Below are 14,911 nucleotides of genomic sequence, written 5' to 3'. Positions count from 1 at the left end.
ATTTCATCCTTACAACACAGAAGAAAAAAAAAAAAAAAAAGAAAAGAAAGTGGTAGACACTTTGACTGATAGTGAATGGGCTTTTTTTCCACCCTCTAGATTTATTCATTTTCCTCTTCCAGCTCCTGACATCTTCAGCTCTCCAGCTCTCTCTTTCTGTAAATATCCCTAACAATGAATGGACTCAGGAAATGTTCTCAGGGACACACAGTTCCATGGAGAAACCAACAGCCACACTCAGATCACACAGCCTGGGCTAAGAAAGCACCTAAAAATTGTTAAAGGTCCTTCCCAGAAGGAGAGGCAGTTCAGGATGGAGGCTGTTTTATCTCCTGAGGATGCTGGGGATGCTGGGGATGGCACCAGGACCAAGCAGCAGCCACCAAATTCAGCAGGAGCTCTGGGAAGCCAGAGGGACCCAGCTTCCTTCTGACCTCCCTGCCTTGCCCCAGGAACACTCCCTGGATTTGTCCATAATGTTCACAAATTGTCTGCTGGTCTGTTTTTTCTACTACAGCCATGGCAAGTTCCCTGCAGGAAAAGGAGCTCATTTCAGCAGCTCCCAAAGCCAGCAGGAGCAGCCCTGGGATATAATATAATACAATATCATGGCAAGGCTCTTGATGTAAGTGGCATGAGCAGAGCAGAAATCCCAACACACTCCCAGGAGCACCAGAGAACCAAGCTGCTCCCATTTCACATTGTATTCCTTTTTTTTCCCCCACTGGCATTCATCTTAAAAACTGGGGGATGCAGTGTAATTAATGGGTGGTGCAGAGCTAATGTGTGATGAAGACAAATCTGGTTTTGTGTTCACTTTATGTCTTGCCCACAGCAAGAGTGAAAAAAAAAAACCAAAAGGATTTGGCCACTATAAAGGAGGTGCTCAATGAAATACAAACGTGCTTTCTGACTTCCAAAACAGAAAAAAAAGCAGGGAAGTGACTGAAATTGTATCAGGCTGAGTAAGATCACAAAGAACCTGAGCCCTCCATGAATAGTGCCTTGATGATAAATCAGTAATCTATAAACAAAATGTGCTTTGTGATTTGCCTTGCTCACCCTGCTCAAGTGCCACAAAGAGGGAGAATTTGAGTTTTCCTCAAGACTCTGCCTGGTCAATACTTTTCCTTGGCAGCTCATCCAACCACCCTGATTATGGGATGCTCTGAGGAATCAGGGAGGGAGTCAGGAGGGATGAGCTCTGCTTGACCTCCCCTCTTGGCTGAGTTTGCCAGGCAGGACTTCTTGAGGGAAGCTGGAGATCTCTCCATCCCACTTCAGAGCCTGCTGGGGAGAGGGACAGACAGGGACAGCCTCCTGGGAAGGACTGCCAAGGAAATAGGGACATCAAGAGGGTCCCACAGCATTTCCTGAGATAAAGCCCAAACCTCGCTCTGCTCAATGTCACCACTGTCCCCAAGTCTTTATGTCAGCCAGGAGAGGTGCTGGTGGCTCCCCAGGCACCACTTTGGGCTGCAATTAATTGGTGTAAACTGGAAAAAATAAAAAAAAAAAAAAGGGAAAGAAAAGGAAAAAAAAATAAAGGAGGAAAAAAGCAACCAAAGGAAATAAAAATCCACATTGCCACAGCTTAATAAAGCAGCTTGGGGAGGAACTGTAGCGTTTTCTCTGTAAATTGAGGTATGTTCCAAACTTCAGCTTTTAAGTTCAGACCCCCAGAGAGATTGTTAGATTTTAATTGCTACCTTAATCAACATTTATTAGTGCTAACCAAAGCTCCTCATGGATTTAAAATTCAACCCAATTGTCAACTACTAATTACTTTAAGCAGACAAGCTGTTATTTTACCAGCTGTATTAATGAGACTTTTCAGCATATGTGAAATATTACAAAAAGCTTCAGAAAAATTGATCCTGAAATGTAATCCAACAGATAAATTTTTTTTTTGTCATGACATTACTTGTCTCTCAGACACTGAAGAATCTCTTTCCCTCCTCTACCTCCACCTCACCTGGCAGAAATGCAAAACCAGAATTGGGTCTGAAGTATTTTTTCAATTGGAAAATGATTTTTTTTCTTTCCATTTGTTTGGGGTTTTATCTAACTTTCCTTTGAATTGTTCTGGATTGGGTCTAACGTGTTTTTCAACAGGAGAATGATTTGTTCTTCCCATTTCTTTGGGTTTTTGTTTAAATTCACTTTCCTTTGGATCCTCCTGCAGTGTGCACCTCATGCATCAGGCTGAAGGCTGGTTTATAACACAGTCTTTATCTTAAATCTTCAGCACCATCCTGGGGAATGGAGCTGATTTATTAATTACCCTGTGCTCTAATGAGTTTCTGCTCTCCTGTCAGCCAGCTGCTGGCTGCATCCTCATTTTTTCCCACAAAGGGCAGGACAGAGGGGCCACTGCAGCTTTGCCCACTGTCCCCAGAGAGGGACCTGGCTGGGACAGGGGTGGCAGAGGGGAGCCCAGCACCTGAGTGCTCCACACTCATTTACACACTCATTGCAAGTAAATTACACACTCACTGCAAGTGTAAACCTGGAGTGTGACAGCCCCACGTGAGCCAAACAGACCCACACGTTTCTGTCATGATCCACCTACCAGGAGAGTGTGGGAAGGAAGAAAGAAAGAAAGCAAGAAAGCACCACTTGATTCAACTGTTTGCTGCTTTTCACAGGCAGAACTCTTTGCTTGTTATGCTCCTGTGCTCGTGTCTTTGGCTTTGTTCCCCTGCTAGAGCAGACTGTTCAGCTAGAATCCTGAAACAGCCACTGCAAGTGACTTCATACCCATGTGGGAAAAAAAGCATCCATTTTTATTATGAAGGATGAAGTGACTCAGTACTGCCAGAACAAGAGAAGTTGGGGGATAATTGGCTGTCACCAGGGTTTGAGTGTTTTTCTTGATGTTGTCTTTGAGTAAATATCCAAGCATAACAGTCTCATTCATGCCAACAGCCATCCCAAGTGTGAACCAAAGAAGAATGGAATAGCAGGCACAGGCTAGAGCAGCAAGGATCTGGATGCTGGCTCACAAAACCAGCTGCTGTGGGTTATTAACATGGGGATAGTGCCCTCAGACACACCTGCAGCCTGTGCTGTCCTTAAGGCTGGGGTGGCTGCCCCTCCTGCAGCATCCCAGGGTGCAGAAGCCACACAGGAGTGTCAGATGTGCTGAGCACTTGCAGTTGTGCTGAGGAACACAGGAGAGAGGCTGATTTCCTGGGGCTTGAGAAGGACATCATCAGCCATTCTCAACATCTGCATCCCTGTGGAGCAGACACTTTCTTTGGATGAGTGTCCACCCTGTGAGCCCCCACAACTTGTGCAACCCAGTAGGAAAGAAGAACCAAAAGAGGATAAACAGAAAATAACTGCAAAATCTGGATTGGGATTACTCAGCCATCAGGAGCATTAGGCTCTGTATGAACATTTCTTCAATTCTTTAGAGGGCTGACAAACAGCAGAGCTGGAGAACCCCAAATATCTTGTGAAAGGCAATGGGCAATATCCCTTTGGCAAGAACAGGCAGGAACCAAAATACCAGCAGATAGTGAGAGCTGAAATCCAACTGCACTGGTGAATTATTTAAAGTGTATTTCCAGTCTGTCATTTGAAGTTGAAGGATTATTTCCCCTTCAGTAGAACATAGCTGCTGGGTAGGGTGAGGGGGAAATGGTACCAAAGACCTGTGTGTTCAAAGGGAAAAGCATGAACATTATTCACTGAGTTTTTGTTCAACCAAAAATATTGCCCTAAATAGTGCAATGGATCTGAGCAGCCAGGCTGAGGCCAGCAAACTGACAGCATATGAATTGACTTTGTTCCTGTTTGCAAGCAGAATTGGGTAAATTGAATTAATTTACCTTGTAGCTCACTGTACCAGTCACAGGAAAGGAAGAGGGAAGGAGCTGGACTCAGTGATCCTTGTGGGTCCCTTCCAGCTCAGAATTTTCTGTGATTTCCTGAGGGAGGAGGAGGGGAGGCTTTGAAGCTTTGGGTTAAGGATGATGTGATGGAGGATCATCACTGCTGCTCTGTCACTTCTGTCCTCCCTGACCAGGTACAGGAGGGCAGCACCTGTTCCACACCAAACCCCTTCCTTTTTAAATTCCACATATCCCTCTTAAATCAGGGGCAGGAGGCCCTAAATTCACTGAAGTGAGATGTAGAAGGCCCCAAATTCATCACCTTCATCAAGCTCAATCCTAGAGAGATCTTGGGTTATTTGGTTTTTGGTTTTTTTTTTCTTTGGCATTGGGCTTTTTTTGAATACTCTTCCATTTTTCTAAATAAACATTTTTGCTTCAGTTTTATTAACAGAAAAAGCTGAGTGTCCATTACATACAAGCCTTTCCAGTGCACAGTGTTAAACCTTAGAACCTTCCAGTTTGTCTATTCCCCAGTCCATTGCTTCCAGGGTTTCCTGAATTTCACAGTTTTTCTTTCTCTTTGGAAGGTGGATTCAGCAGAGCCATTCAAGTTTGAGTTTGATGGGTAAAGACCAGGAAAAGAGGAATTTTTCTCTTAAAAACAGTTGTAATGGAGTAGGTTCTCTGGCACTTAAGGAGGTAATGAAAAGCTCTGAGGTCCCCAGGGAGTTTAATATTTAGGTATTACCCTTGTGTACAATTAGGAATAATAAGATTTATGTGAAACAGTTATGGGTGAATCACATCTTTTGCTATTGCTTACAATAAATAAATAAATCTGAAAATAGTTCAGGTCACAGCACTGTAACCATGCATAGAAATGAGGTTAAATGATCTTTCAGGTACCCAGCCATGCTCAGGAATTCCTCCATTATTCAGTGCTCTGACACCTTTCCCAACCCATCAGGAGCAAGAGGCCCATCTAAGTTGTTCTGCATCAGATGTTATTTCTTATGTACAAATGTTTTCTCCAAGGAGGGAAGTTTATGAATGGGAATGTTTTTGCCATGGATATGATGGATGTTTTTTGTCGGTACCCAATTTATTTCCATCTGTTCTGTATCTGATTAACTCCTGCAGAGGATGTGATTAACTCAACTTCTCAACATCATTAGCTGCTCTGCATTCCCATTATAGTGCATCAGTGTGGGACCACACACAGGCTCCAAAATGGTACACGTTGGTTATTCTCAAAGCCTTAATCCCCTCTGCCTGGTTATTCTCTGTGATGGCCACAGATCTAGGGAGAGGAGCCAGGAAAGCATCACTACTGTGGAGCAGACACAAAATGCTAATGAAAACAGAGTTTAGGCAGATCCTCGTTCTGATCTCAATGCTTGAGCTAAATTAAGCCTTTTGGAAGAGTTCAAGGCTGGTGTTATCCAGCTGGAGACAGCTCTGGAGGCACCCAGCCAGCACAGAGAGAGGAGAGGACCACTGCCCCGTGCATGGCCATGTCCTCCTGCCCTGCAGCAGGCTGTAGGTACTTGCAGGCTGTAGGTACTTGCACCTTGCAGATCTCCAAGCACAGCACAGACTGCAGTCTGCCACCCCAAGCCTTGCAGTAACACGGATTTTCTTCTGGTATAAATATCTCCCAATACAAAACCTGAAACTCCTCCACAGCCTCGAGCAGCCAGAGCTCGAGAACAAGGCTGGTGCATTATCCTCTGGGCTGTCTTTGGAGGGGTTTTCCCTCAGTGAGTGAAGCAAGTGAGTGGATGTGTCAGGAGCAGATGCTCACATGTCCTTGCTGTGCAATTAAAGGAGCTCCAGCCCCAGGGACACCAGTGGCTGCAGGGCAGCAGCAGCACGGGGACAGGAACCAGTCCAGTCACTCAAGAGCATCCAGAAATTCCATCTGATCATTTATGTTCAGACTTATCTGTTCTCTTCCTTCACCTCAGCACCAGTACCCGCAGTCTCCTGTTGCCAGACCACATCCAAAGCAGGGATAAAGCTGGGGCTCCTGCAGAGATCTGAAATACAGAGTGTTGGCCAGTTCCAGCTCCCGTGGCTGATGCCAGCTGAGGCCAGCAAAACCTGCTGAGTTATTTAATCAGCAAGGGATTGGACAGGATGAGCCTGTGTTCCAGGCTTTTCTTGGGGATTTTTCCCCCTGGATGAAAAACTCTGGATGTCCTGCTCATGTGTGTGTTGGTGCTCACTCTCATCACTGTCCCAGCTGCTTGTCACTGCCACCCACCCCCGTGTCCCCACACAGCTGTGTCCTGGCTTCAGGCTCTGCCTCTGTAACCCAGAGCTGATCACACATTCTGACATCAATACCTGTGACTGGGAGCCACATTTTACATCCCTGTAACCTTTCTTTGAAATGTCTGGGCTTGATATTCAGCGCTTTTGAAAAGGTCTCCCTGAGGCACAGGGAAGGTGCTCCTCAGTCTCTCTCTGAGCTCCTGCAGCTCCAGGGGTGAACAGGGCAGCTCTTTGGGGTGAGATCAGAGCAATTCACACAGCCACACTCTGTTACCTTGGATAATGTGTGTGCAATGTGTACTCACCTCTAGCTGGGCAGAGGAGACACAGGGTATAGCAGGATGTACAACCAGAGGCTTTTGTGGCCAATTCTCAGTACTTCAAAGAGAAAAATAATAGCTGGGTTTTGTTATCTTGTCTTTGATTATTCTTTAAGGTAATGATGGGATATTATAGCCTGGATCCACACAGATATTTGCATCCTGTCCCTCTTTGGGAGGAAAGGGGAGGGTTATTTCACACGCCTGAGCTCAGTGGGGTCTGTGCCACTCTGGTGCTGTGAGGGGATGCAGGATTCCACCATAGCCACCAAAAGTGTCTGCAGAGGGCACAGAGTGCCACCCAGCCAGGTCAGCAGCCAGCCTCTGCCCAGGGGTGACAGCTGTGTCCCCCCTGCCACGCTGTCAGGGCTGCTGGAGAGAGCAGCTGCCCCAGATGAGGCGTGACAGGCAAACCTGCCCCAGGTAAAACTGGCAGCCTGCAAAGGTCCAGCTCCTGCTCAAGTGCACTGGTAGAGCTCCAGATACACACACAGGCTTTGGCACTTGGCCAAATATTCCTATTTACCCAGCACTTGTGCTCCCATACCAGCATGTCCTCCTGCAAGGAAAGGACCAGAGCCAGCACATTGCAGTACTGCTCCCCTCAACAAATTCCAGAAGAGATAAATTCCCTTGCTAGGCTGTAGCTGTCCAGCTTCCATGCTTTCCCCTGTGCCAGTTACTGGCTCCAAAAGCAGGGGTTATTTTCTTCTATCACTCACAAACACTAACCTCTCCTGCCCTGTTGTAGCTAAGGAATGGCAATTACCTGACACTGAGATACTTGGCATGGAAAGCTGGAGAGCTAATGTAAAGGTGGGGTTAATTAGATGCTAATTTATTTACTGTGAGGGAAAAAAAACCTGTGGATGGTTTTTTTTCATCAGCCACATCCTGGGAACATCAAACACGAGTGCCATTGCCAAATGCTCCCTTTGGCATCCCAACACATGTACCTTCCCCTGCCCTGCTTTGTCTTGCACAGATTGCTGTATCCTGGAATGCAGTGCTGTGCTTATTAAGGGCTGAAATTATCCACTGGCTGGTTAAAAAAATGCTAATTCTGGCTACTGAGTGAGATAACCAGTAATTTTGTAAAGTACATTTAGTCAAATAAGATTTTTTGGCAGCCAAATATTGTTGTAGCAGAATGTGCATCCCTGATTGACATATGCTAACAATACTGCCTCCACAGTCAGGGGGAGGATAATTTACTTTCCATTTCCATTGGAAATGAGGTGAACCAGAATGTGGTAGATTGTTAAAATGTGGCTCTGTGGTTTAATAGATCTGCTCAAAACCACAAATCAAATGATGGGCTGTATCCTCAGTCCTCTCCCTCATCACTTCCAGGAAACCAGCAAGGACACATCTCCTCCTGAGCCACTTTTCAGCTCCTTTGGGGCTTCTCACCCATTTCCCCAGCAGTCTCTGCACTGGGAACCCTCCCCAGCAGAAAACAGGAAGGCTGCAGGCATCTCACAGCATCCCCCAGGTGTGCACAGGGAAATGAGCTATGGCAGAAGCTTAGTGGCTACAAATGAGGTTTTCCCAGCTCGTCATCATCCACACTTCTCCCCCTTTTAATTGTCCTTCCCACCACCCTGGAAAGAAAGGGAAAATCTCTTTGGGCATCCCAGCTCCCTGCTGGAAGGGGCTGTGTCCCTGGAGAGGCTGAGCTGACAGAGACCAAGGATCTGGCTCTGCTCTCACCTCACTTATCAGGCTACAAGGGAACATCTCATCTCTGACACAAAGTCCCTGTCATAACCCAGGGTTAAAATTATCCCTTAATCTCAGCTGGCCCCCTTGTCCACTCCAGGGGCCCTGCTCCTGCTGGCAGAGCACCCCAGCTGCTGCTCCCTGGGATGCACCACACTGTGCTGCTGCTGCTGCTGTGACCAGCATTTCATGCTCCACTGGCTTTGGGGGATTTTATTTACTTACCTGGAAAAAAGGCATGAGGGAAAACACAAGACCCATGTTCAAAAAATCTTTTATGTTCTCAGTATTGGAACATTTTCTATTTTCTCATCAAAACTCTTTCAATTAAAGTGTTGTGAGTAGTTCTGATTCTTGGCTGTTTTCATCATAAATACAATGTTGAATTTGCCACTGAATCTCCAGAAGAGCCTTTAGCCTCATGTGTTACCCCTGTGCACCCAAATAACCTGAACACAGGGTTAGTGCAGATCCAGCATCACACAGACTGTGCTTTCTATGGTGAGCCAACAGAAATCTGAGACTTTCAGGTCAAAAATGAGCCTCTACACCCTCTAAACCCTCCTTCCTGGGGCCAGAGTAGTCTCTAAAGATCTAGAAAGCTCCAAAGGTTCCCATGGGTGTTCACTGACACCTGTAGCCACTTTAGCCCACTGATGTTGGAGAGACTGTAAAAAATCCCAATTATCACCTCCACAAGTCTTCCTGCTCCTGAACTTTCAAATGTGCAGTCCTGGGATCCCAGACCAGCTCCTCTTGAGCAGGTGGGAAATTTTCCACTGACTTTGAGAAGTTGTTGGAGGCACCAGCTCCAGCAGCGTGCAAAGCCACCTGAAAATGAAGTGTTGCTGCACTGATGTGCAGTGTGCTGGGCTCCCAGCAAGCAGCTCGACAGAAAAACAGGGAACAGAAAGGGTTTGCTTAGGAAAATTGGCTTTTCTAGCCCTTATGTACTTTGGGACTTTGTGTTCGCAAATAATTCATAATTCTTTCAACAAATTAAAACATTTTGCTACTGGGAAAAATATTGATTCTTTTAGGTTTTTTTTTTTTAATATGTGAGAGTTTTGCTATAAATCAAGGCAGAGAAAAAAAATCTTTAAATATAGCCTTTGATGGAAACTATGCAATATTCTCACTTTTACCATAACAATTCCTACAAGGGAAAGTCAATGCTCTTCTAGCCAATTTCATAAGCCCTTTAAAAGACTTCACAATGCAACTATGGAATGAATCAAGGCTTTTAAGACAGCTTGGAAAAGACTTTTAGAGTTCTGCAAAATTATATCAAGCCAGTGTAATTTACAGCTAGGGCAAAATTTTAGCATGAAAACCAATAAATCCTGAATCTCAGGTGACAGAGTGAAACACTTCCAGAGTTAAGTGGTGCATTTTGCTGCTGTGCAGGCATTGTTCAGCACTGTGGAAGAGGAAGGGCATTCTGCAGCTAAAGCCACAGAAATTGGAGTGAGGAGCTACAGGGTTCATGTCTCAGTCTGACCTGGTAAATCTGAGCAATCATTCTCCCCTGTGTGCTCCAGCTCAGCCTGGCTGCATGCAAGGGTTAAATAGTTGGTCCTTGCTGCTTAATGATCTGTCCTAGCCTGTGGAGGCAACTCCAAAAGATAACTCTCCTTTATATACAGGAGGCTGTGGGATCTTTTGGAAGCACAGAAAACTGCTTTATACTTGATAAAAGAGGCCGTTAGCAGCTTGTAGAGGTGGGGTGTATGGAGGAATTCACTCAGCCCGAAGAGGAGCTCTGTTGTTATTAGCAGCATAAACGGGAGAGGATGTTCTCACCATGTGGGAGAGAGACAAAACCCAGCTGGTGCTTTTGCTCAACACGTTGAGCTCTGGAGCACAAAGTTGTACAGAGACTTGATCCATCCAAAGAAAACCTGGGCAGCAACCACAGAGCCTGATTTCACCAAGAGAGGAGTTTCTGCTTGAGATCTATGGACAAAGTGAAGTGTTCCTGATGTGCCTCTGCTCCCCTGTGCTTGTGTGCTGCTCATTTCTTTTACAGATGCCCTGCAGCATCTCGGGGCTGTGGTTGGGTGGTTCCCACTGACCTCCAGCATTTCTGAATCCCCCCAGAGCACAGAGCCCACAGATCTGCACCAGACACAGGGTGTACAGAGAGCCCTGTCCACCGTGGTGGTGGTCCAGCAGGGGTGGGTGGATGGAGAGGGGATATCTCCACCCCTGCAGATGGAGCACCTGTCTCTAGGTGAGGTTTTGAAACCTGCAGAGGGACCTGGCATTATCTTGGAGTGCAGGGTTGTTCCGTGTCCTTCATCACTGAGGTGGTAGATAAGTCCCTGTCTGGGGAAGAAGTCAGCCTGCCTTGGAGCTCTCCCACTGAGCAAATTCCCTCCTGAGTTTCATATTTCCATCTTTTTGTCATTTTATCACTTCTAATGCAATTGCTTCCACGGCGATTTGCAGCACGGTTTAATTCTTGTCAATATTTTGAAATTCTAAAAACTTGAAGGGCTTTTCATTTGTTCCACCCTCAGCTGAGTGATGTGCTGAGTCTCCTCCTGTGCCATCCAGCAGAGAGGATGAGCTCTGGGCTCAGCAGAGCAGCTCTCCATCCCACCATGGCAGATGTGCAGGCAAACCCTACAGGTGCCTCTGTTTCCCTGAGCTGCCCTTTGCCAAGCTCAGTTCCACTGGGGCTTCTAAACAGCCCAAAAGCCTTGCATTTGGCATGAACTGTGACTTCCACTTGATTCAATCACTGCTTAATTTGATCCTCCATTTAATTTTATCAAAACTGTAGTAATCAAATAATTTGTACTAGAAACATTGCAATTTCCACTTGTTTATTCTGATCAATTTTAATCCTTTAAGGCACATGGTTTATTTAACATAGTTATGAGGTAACAAAACACTGCCATTAAATCCACAAGGAAAGGACACAAGACAAAGAAAAGATAGTTAAAAAGATCCCAAGGAGGGCTCATAATGCAGGAAAAAGACAATAACACACTCTTATTTAGAAGTCACGCTATGCATGATGAGAGCTAAGCAGCATCCTGCTGGTTGTGAGATGAAAAGATCAATGGCATGTTTCAGACAAGACATTTCTGGCAATGAGCTGCACTGAAAAGGGGAAAAGATATGAATGATTTGAATAGATTAGATAGGAATGATTTTGCCTTTTTTGGGTGTTGACCGACATGAACGAACTGCATCAGCAGCGTTTGAGTTCTCCCTCTGTACAACAATCCTTCAAAACCAGCTGAGTAACAGGAGGGAAACCTTTCCACTGCAGGCTGCTCCTCTGTTGCTCTAAGAAATAAAACCCAACCTCCTGCTCAGCTGCTCCTCTCCCTGACTGTGCCCCATCCCTCCCCTGCAGGTCAACACCTTCATCTCCTTCGTGTTCCCCATGGTGGTCATCTCGGTGCTCAACACCATCATCGCCAACCAGCTGCTGGTGATGTTCAGGCAGGCGGCCCAGGAGAACCAGGTGTGCACCATTGGTGGGCAGCAGACCATGCTCAGCATGTCCATGGAGCCCAGCAGAGTGCAAGCCCTGAAGCACGGCGTGAGGGTCCTGCGTGAGTATTCCCTTCCCTCGGGGAATAGAGACATGGGGCTGGAAGAGGAACGGGTGGGAATTGGAAAACGCTTTCGCCCAAAACGCCCTCTCCTTTTGTCTTTGCTTGTTGGTGTTAGGAAAATTAATCCACAAACACCAGAGGTTGATGTCCAAAAAGGAGATAGGGGAGTCCTTTTACTTTATTCAAATAAAGGGAGAGGCCATGGGGCATTCCCCTGGGATCTATCGAATTTCTGGAGGATGCAGCCTCCTTTTTATCCCAATTTCCCTCTCTCTTTCCCCATTGGCAGAGGTACTTGAGAGGCTCAGACTTCCCAGAACACCTGATACCAGAGCTTTCCCTCTAATGTATAACCCTCCCCTTTAATTTTTAATTCTTACTGAATTCAGGGGTTTTTCTTCCCCATTGTTTCTTTCATCTTTCAATGTCTAATTTCATTTATCAGCAAAACTAAAGTTTATTTGTAAAAGCAAATATCTTTTTCCATTCATCAATCAGTGGAATCCTTCCCATTGTTTCTTTTATCTCCCAGTGCCGGTTTTATCTACCAGCAGACCCACAGCTTGTTTGGAAAGACAAATCCACCATTCCTCTCATTGGTTTGCAAAGCTAAAGAGCAGACCAGCTCACTCTGGAAAAGCAAAACCAACCCAGCATTTTAATGATTTAGTCGACAGCAATTTAAGCCCTGCTTGTGTTGTTTCATTACTCCCCTTTTTCTGCATAGCTCTGGTCCAGACAGAGCTTAAATAAAAGATCCTGCACTCAGCAATTGAGCTGTACTGCAGGGTGGTGGATGTCTTGATTAAATAAGCTGAGGAAAAGACCAAAGAATCTGGTAGCTTAACCTTAGAGAGGATAAAGCAAAAGCTGCCCAAAAATAGTACCCAAAATAGCACCCAAAATAGCTAACAAAGTGTGCCCATAGTGCTTTTAAACATGAGAGGGGGAGAATTTGTTAGCAGAAAGCCTACTGATGTTCTGGTGTTTTTAGAAGGGTTTGGGTTGGCAGGGACCCTAAAGTTCTCCTAGTCCCAAACCCTTGCCGTGGGCAGGGACACCTTCCATTGTCCCAGGTTGCTCCAAGCCATGTCCAGCCTGGCCTTGGACACTTCCAGGGATGGGCATCTTGGTATTTGAAGTGCTTTGGCTCAGACCACATTTCCAATGAGAGAAATCCCCAGAGAAGGCACCAGGAGCCTCCAAGACACTTTCCCAGCTGTTTTTCCCAAGGAATGCATCCCACACAGCACTCCTTGCCCGTGCCATAGGTGCTCATCCCAGCTTCCAACTGGGAAGCGCCTACTGAGGAAAAGGAAAAAAAACCACAGGGGACATTAAATTCCCCACAATTATCTTGTTGGACCGTGCTTGTTTACTGCCTCTGCACCCCAATGAGCTGTTATCCAGGGCTGGGTGAGGAGAGAGCCTTGCAGCCTACAAGGACTCTGCTCCATGCTATCCCTTTCTGTTTTTTAACACTTCTGCCTGCTGCCATGAAGTGAGAAGCTGCCTTTTCTCACTCGTACACCACCTCACACACCTCTCTCCCCCTCCTTTCAGTATTGTATCCTCTTTGATCATCAAGAAGAGAGAGCTCTTCATGAATAATAGCAGAGAAAACTAAATTTACATCTGGCATTCCTCAGCACTGGAGGAAGTGCACCCCTCACCCATAGGTCCCCATCTCCTCTGAGGCACTGAAAAACAACCCTTCACTTTCTGAACAATAAGCATAATTTTCTTTTTCATCTTCTTCTGCTTCCTCTTTCTTCTTCTCCAGGCAAAATTTTGGGTTTGCTGTGTACTGCAAAAGCTGAGAATATTTGGCAAAAGTGAGGGTTTCAGTCTGGAGCCTGAGGGGGTTCAGAAGTGGGTCAGACGTGGCACCATGGGGCCCCAACATGCAGGGATGCCCAGATATTCCAGGCATCTCCTCAGGGCTGCCCCAGCAGCAGGACTGAGCTCCCCTCCCTGCTGGGAAGGCAATGAGAGGGCAGCTGCAATGATGTTTGCTGCATTTCTGTGCTGAGGAAGATCCAGCAAACAAAAAAATCCTCCCTCACTTTTGTCTCTGATTCACTCCACCATGCAGAAATGCTCTCTGTATCTAGCAAATGGAAGTGAAATCCTGTGCATTTCAGTTTTTCAGATACAAAAAACTGATTTTTTTTTTTTTTTAATTACAGGAGGTGCTTGATTCACACTTACTTTTATCACCTATTCCTCATGAGCTACATTTTAATAACCCAGGTCTCTGAGCTAGCAAAAAAATACACAAGGATTCACATGATTTATCCTGGCATCCATGACAGCCAAAATCATGAACATTTATGGAAGAGGATGGGAAAAGAAAAATGACACTTGTGCCCCCTAAAAACTGCTGGCAGTATATCAGAGCTTCATGGGGGTGAAGGTATTTTCCATTTCCAAAAGTGAACTTTGGCCTGAGGTACAGAGAAGGGTGAAATATTTCAGAACTTGTAAAAGCAGTGCTTAGAAAACAATTTTTTGTGGTTCATGGTGTGCAGAGCTGTTGGGTAAGTTCAGAGCAGCAAAAAAAACCTCCTTGCTCCAAACGTACTGAGATTAAGTATTTGTTTACATTGAAATAAGAGCTAAAAGTGGCCAGGCTAACAGCCTCATTCAAAACATCCACAACAGTGTTTTCCTCCCTTTTGGTAGCACTTGTGTGTTTTCTTGGCTCTGCCTGACTGTGGTCATGTACAAAATAACGAGGGTGATCAGGATCAAGGGATGTGTCAGGCCTGTTGCCTGGGAGCCAACTCATTAAGTCAGGAAGCATGAGATTCCTGATTGTAATTCCCTCTCTGCTGTCAGAGCTCACCAGGTGTGAGGATTCAAACTCAGAGGGCTCCAGGCACTCACAGCTTCCCAGCTTTTTTATTGAAGATATCAGGGCGACCAATTCTGTTGTTAAAAATACCTTCCACCAATAGATTCCACACCCTCCTCCACCCACCCAACTCCTTCCATTAAACCACCTCCAGTTTGTGTTGCTGTTCCTTGGCTGTGCTGGAGCCCTGGAATGCTGAGTCTCCCAAGGCTGTGTGATGCTTCACAGGAATGTGAACCTTTTCTGATTGCACAGCCTGATATGCCAATCACTTGATAAAATTCTAAATAATCCTTAAATACTCACATGTATACACAG

General features: G+C 45.8%; 1 protein-coding gene across 1 annotated transcript in view; it reads left to right on the top strand.

Annotated features, from left to right (window-relative positions):
- Positions 1-14,911, top strand: part of NTSR1 (neurotensin receptor 1) — a 53,481-nt gene that overhangs the window by 24,404 nt on the left and 14,166 nt on the right. The window contains exon 2 of the mRNA XM_018917143.3: positions 11,532-11,733. Within this exon, the coding sequence (XP_018772688.2) occupies positions 11,532-11,733 (202 nt within the window). The remainder of the gene's footprint in view (positions 1-11,531; positions 11,734-14,911) is intronic.

Source organism: Serinus canaria, chromosome 20, assembly GCF_022539315.1.
Source record: "Serinus canaria isolate serCan28SL12 chromosome 20, serCan2020, whole genome shotgun sequence".
Lineage (NCBI taxonomy): Eukaryota > Metazoa > Chordata > Aves > Passeriformes > Fringillidae > Serinus > Serinus canaria.
The sequence above is the reverse complement of the archived record's forward strand: the minus strand, read 5'-3'. Positions and strand labels throughout refer to the sequence as shown.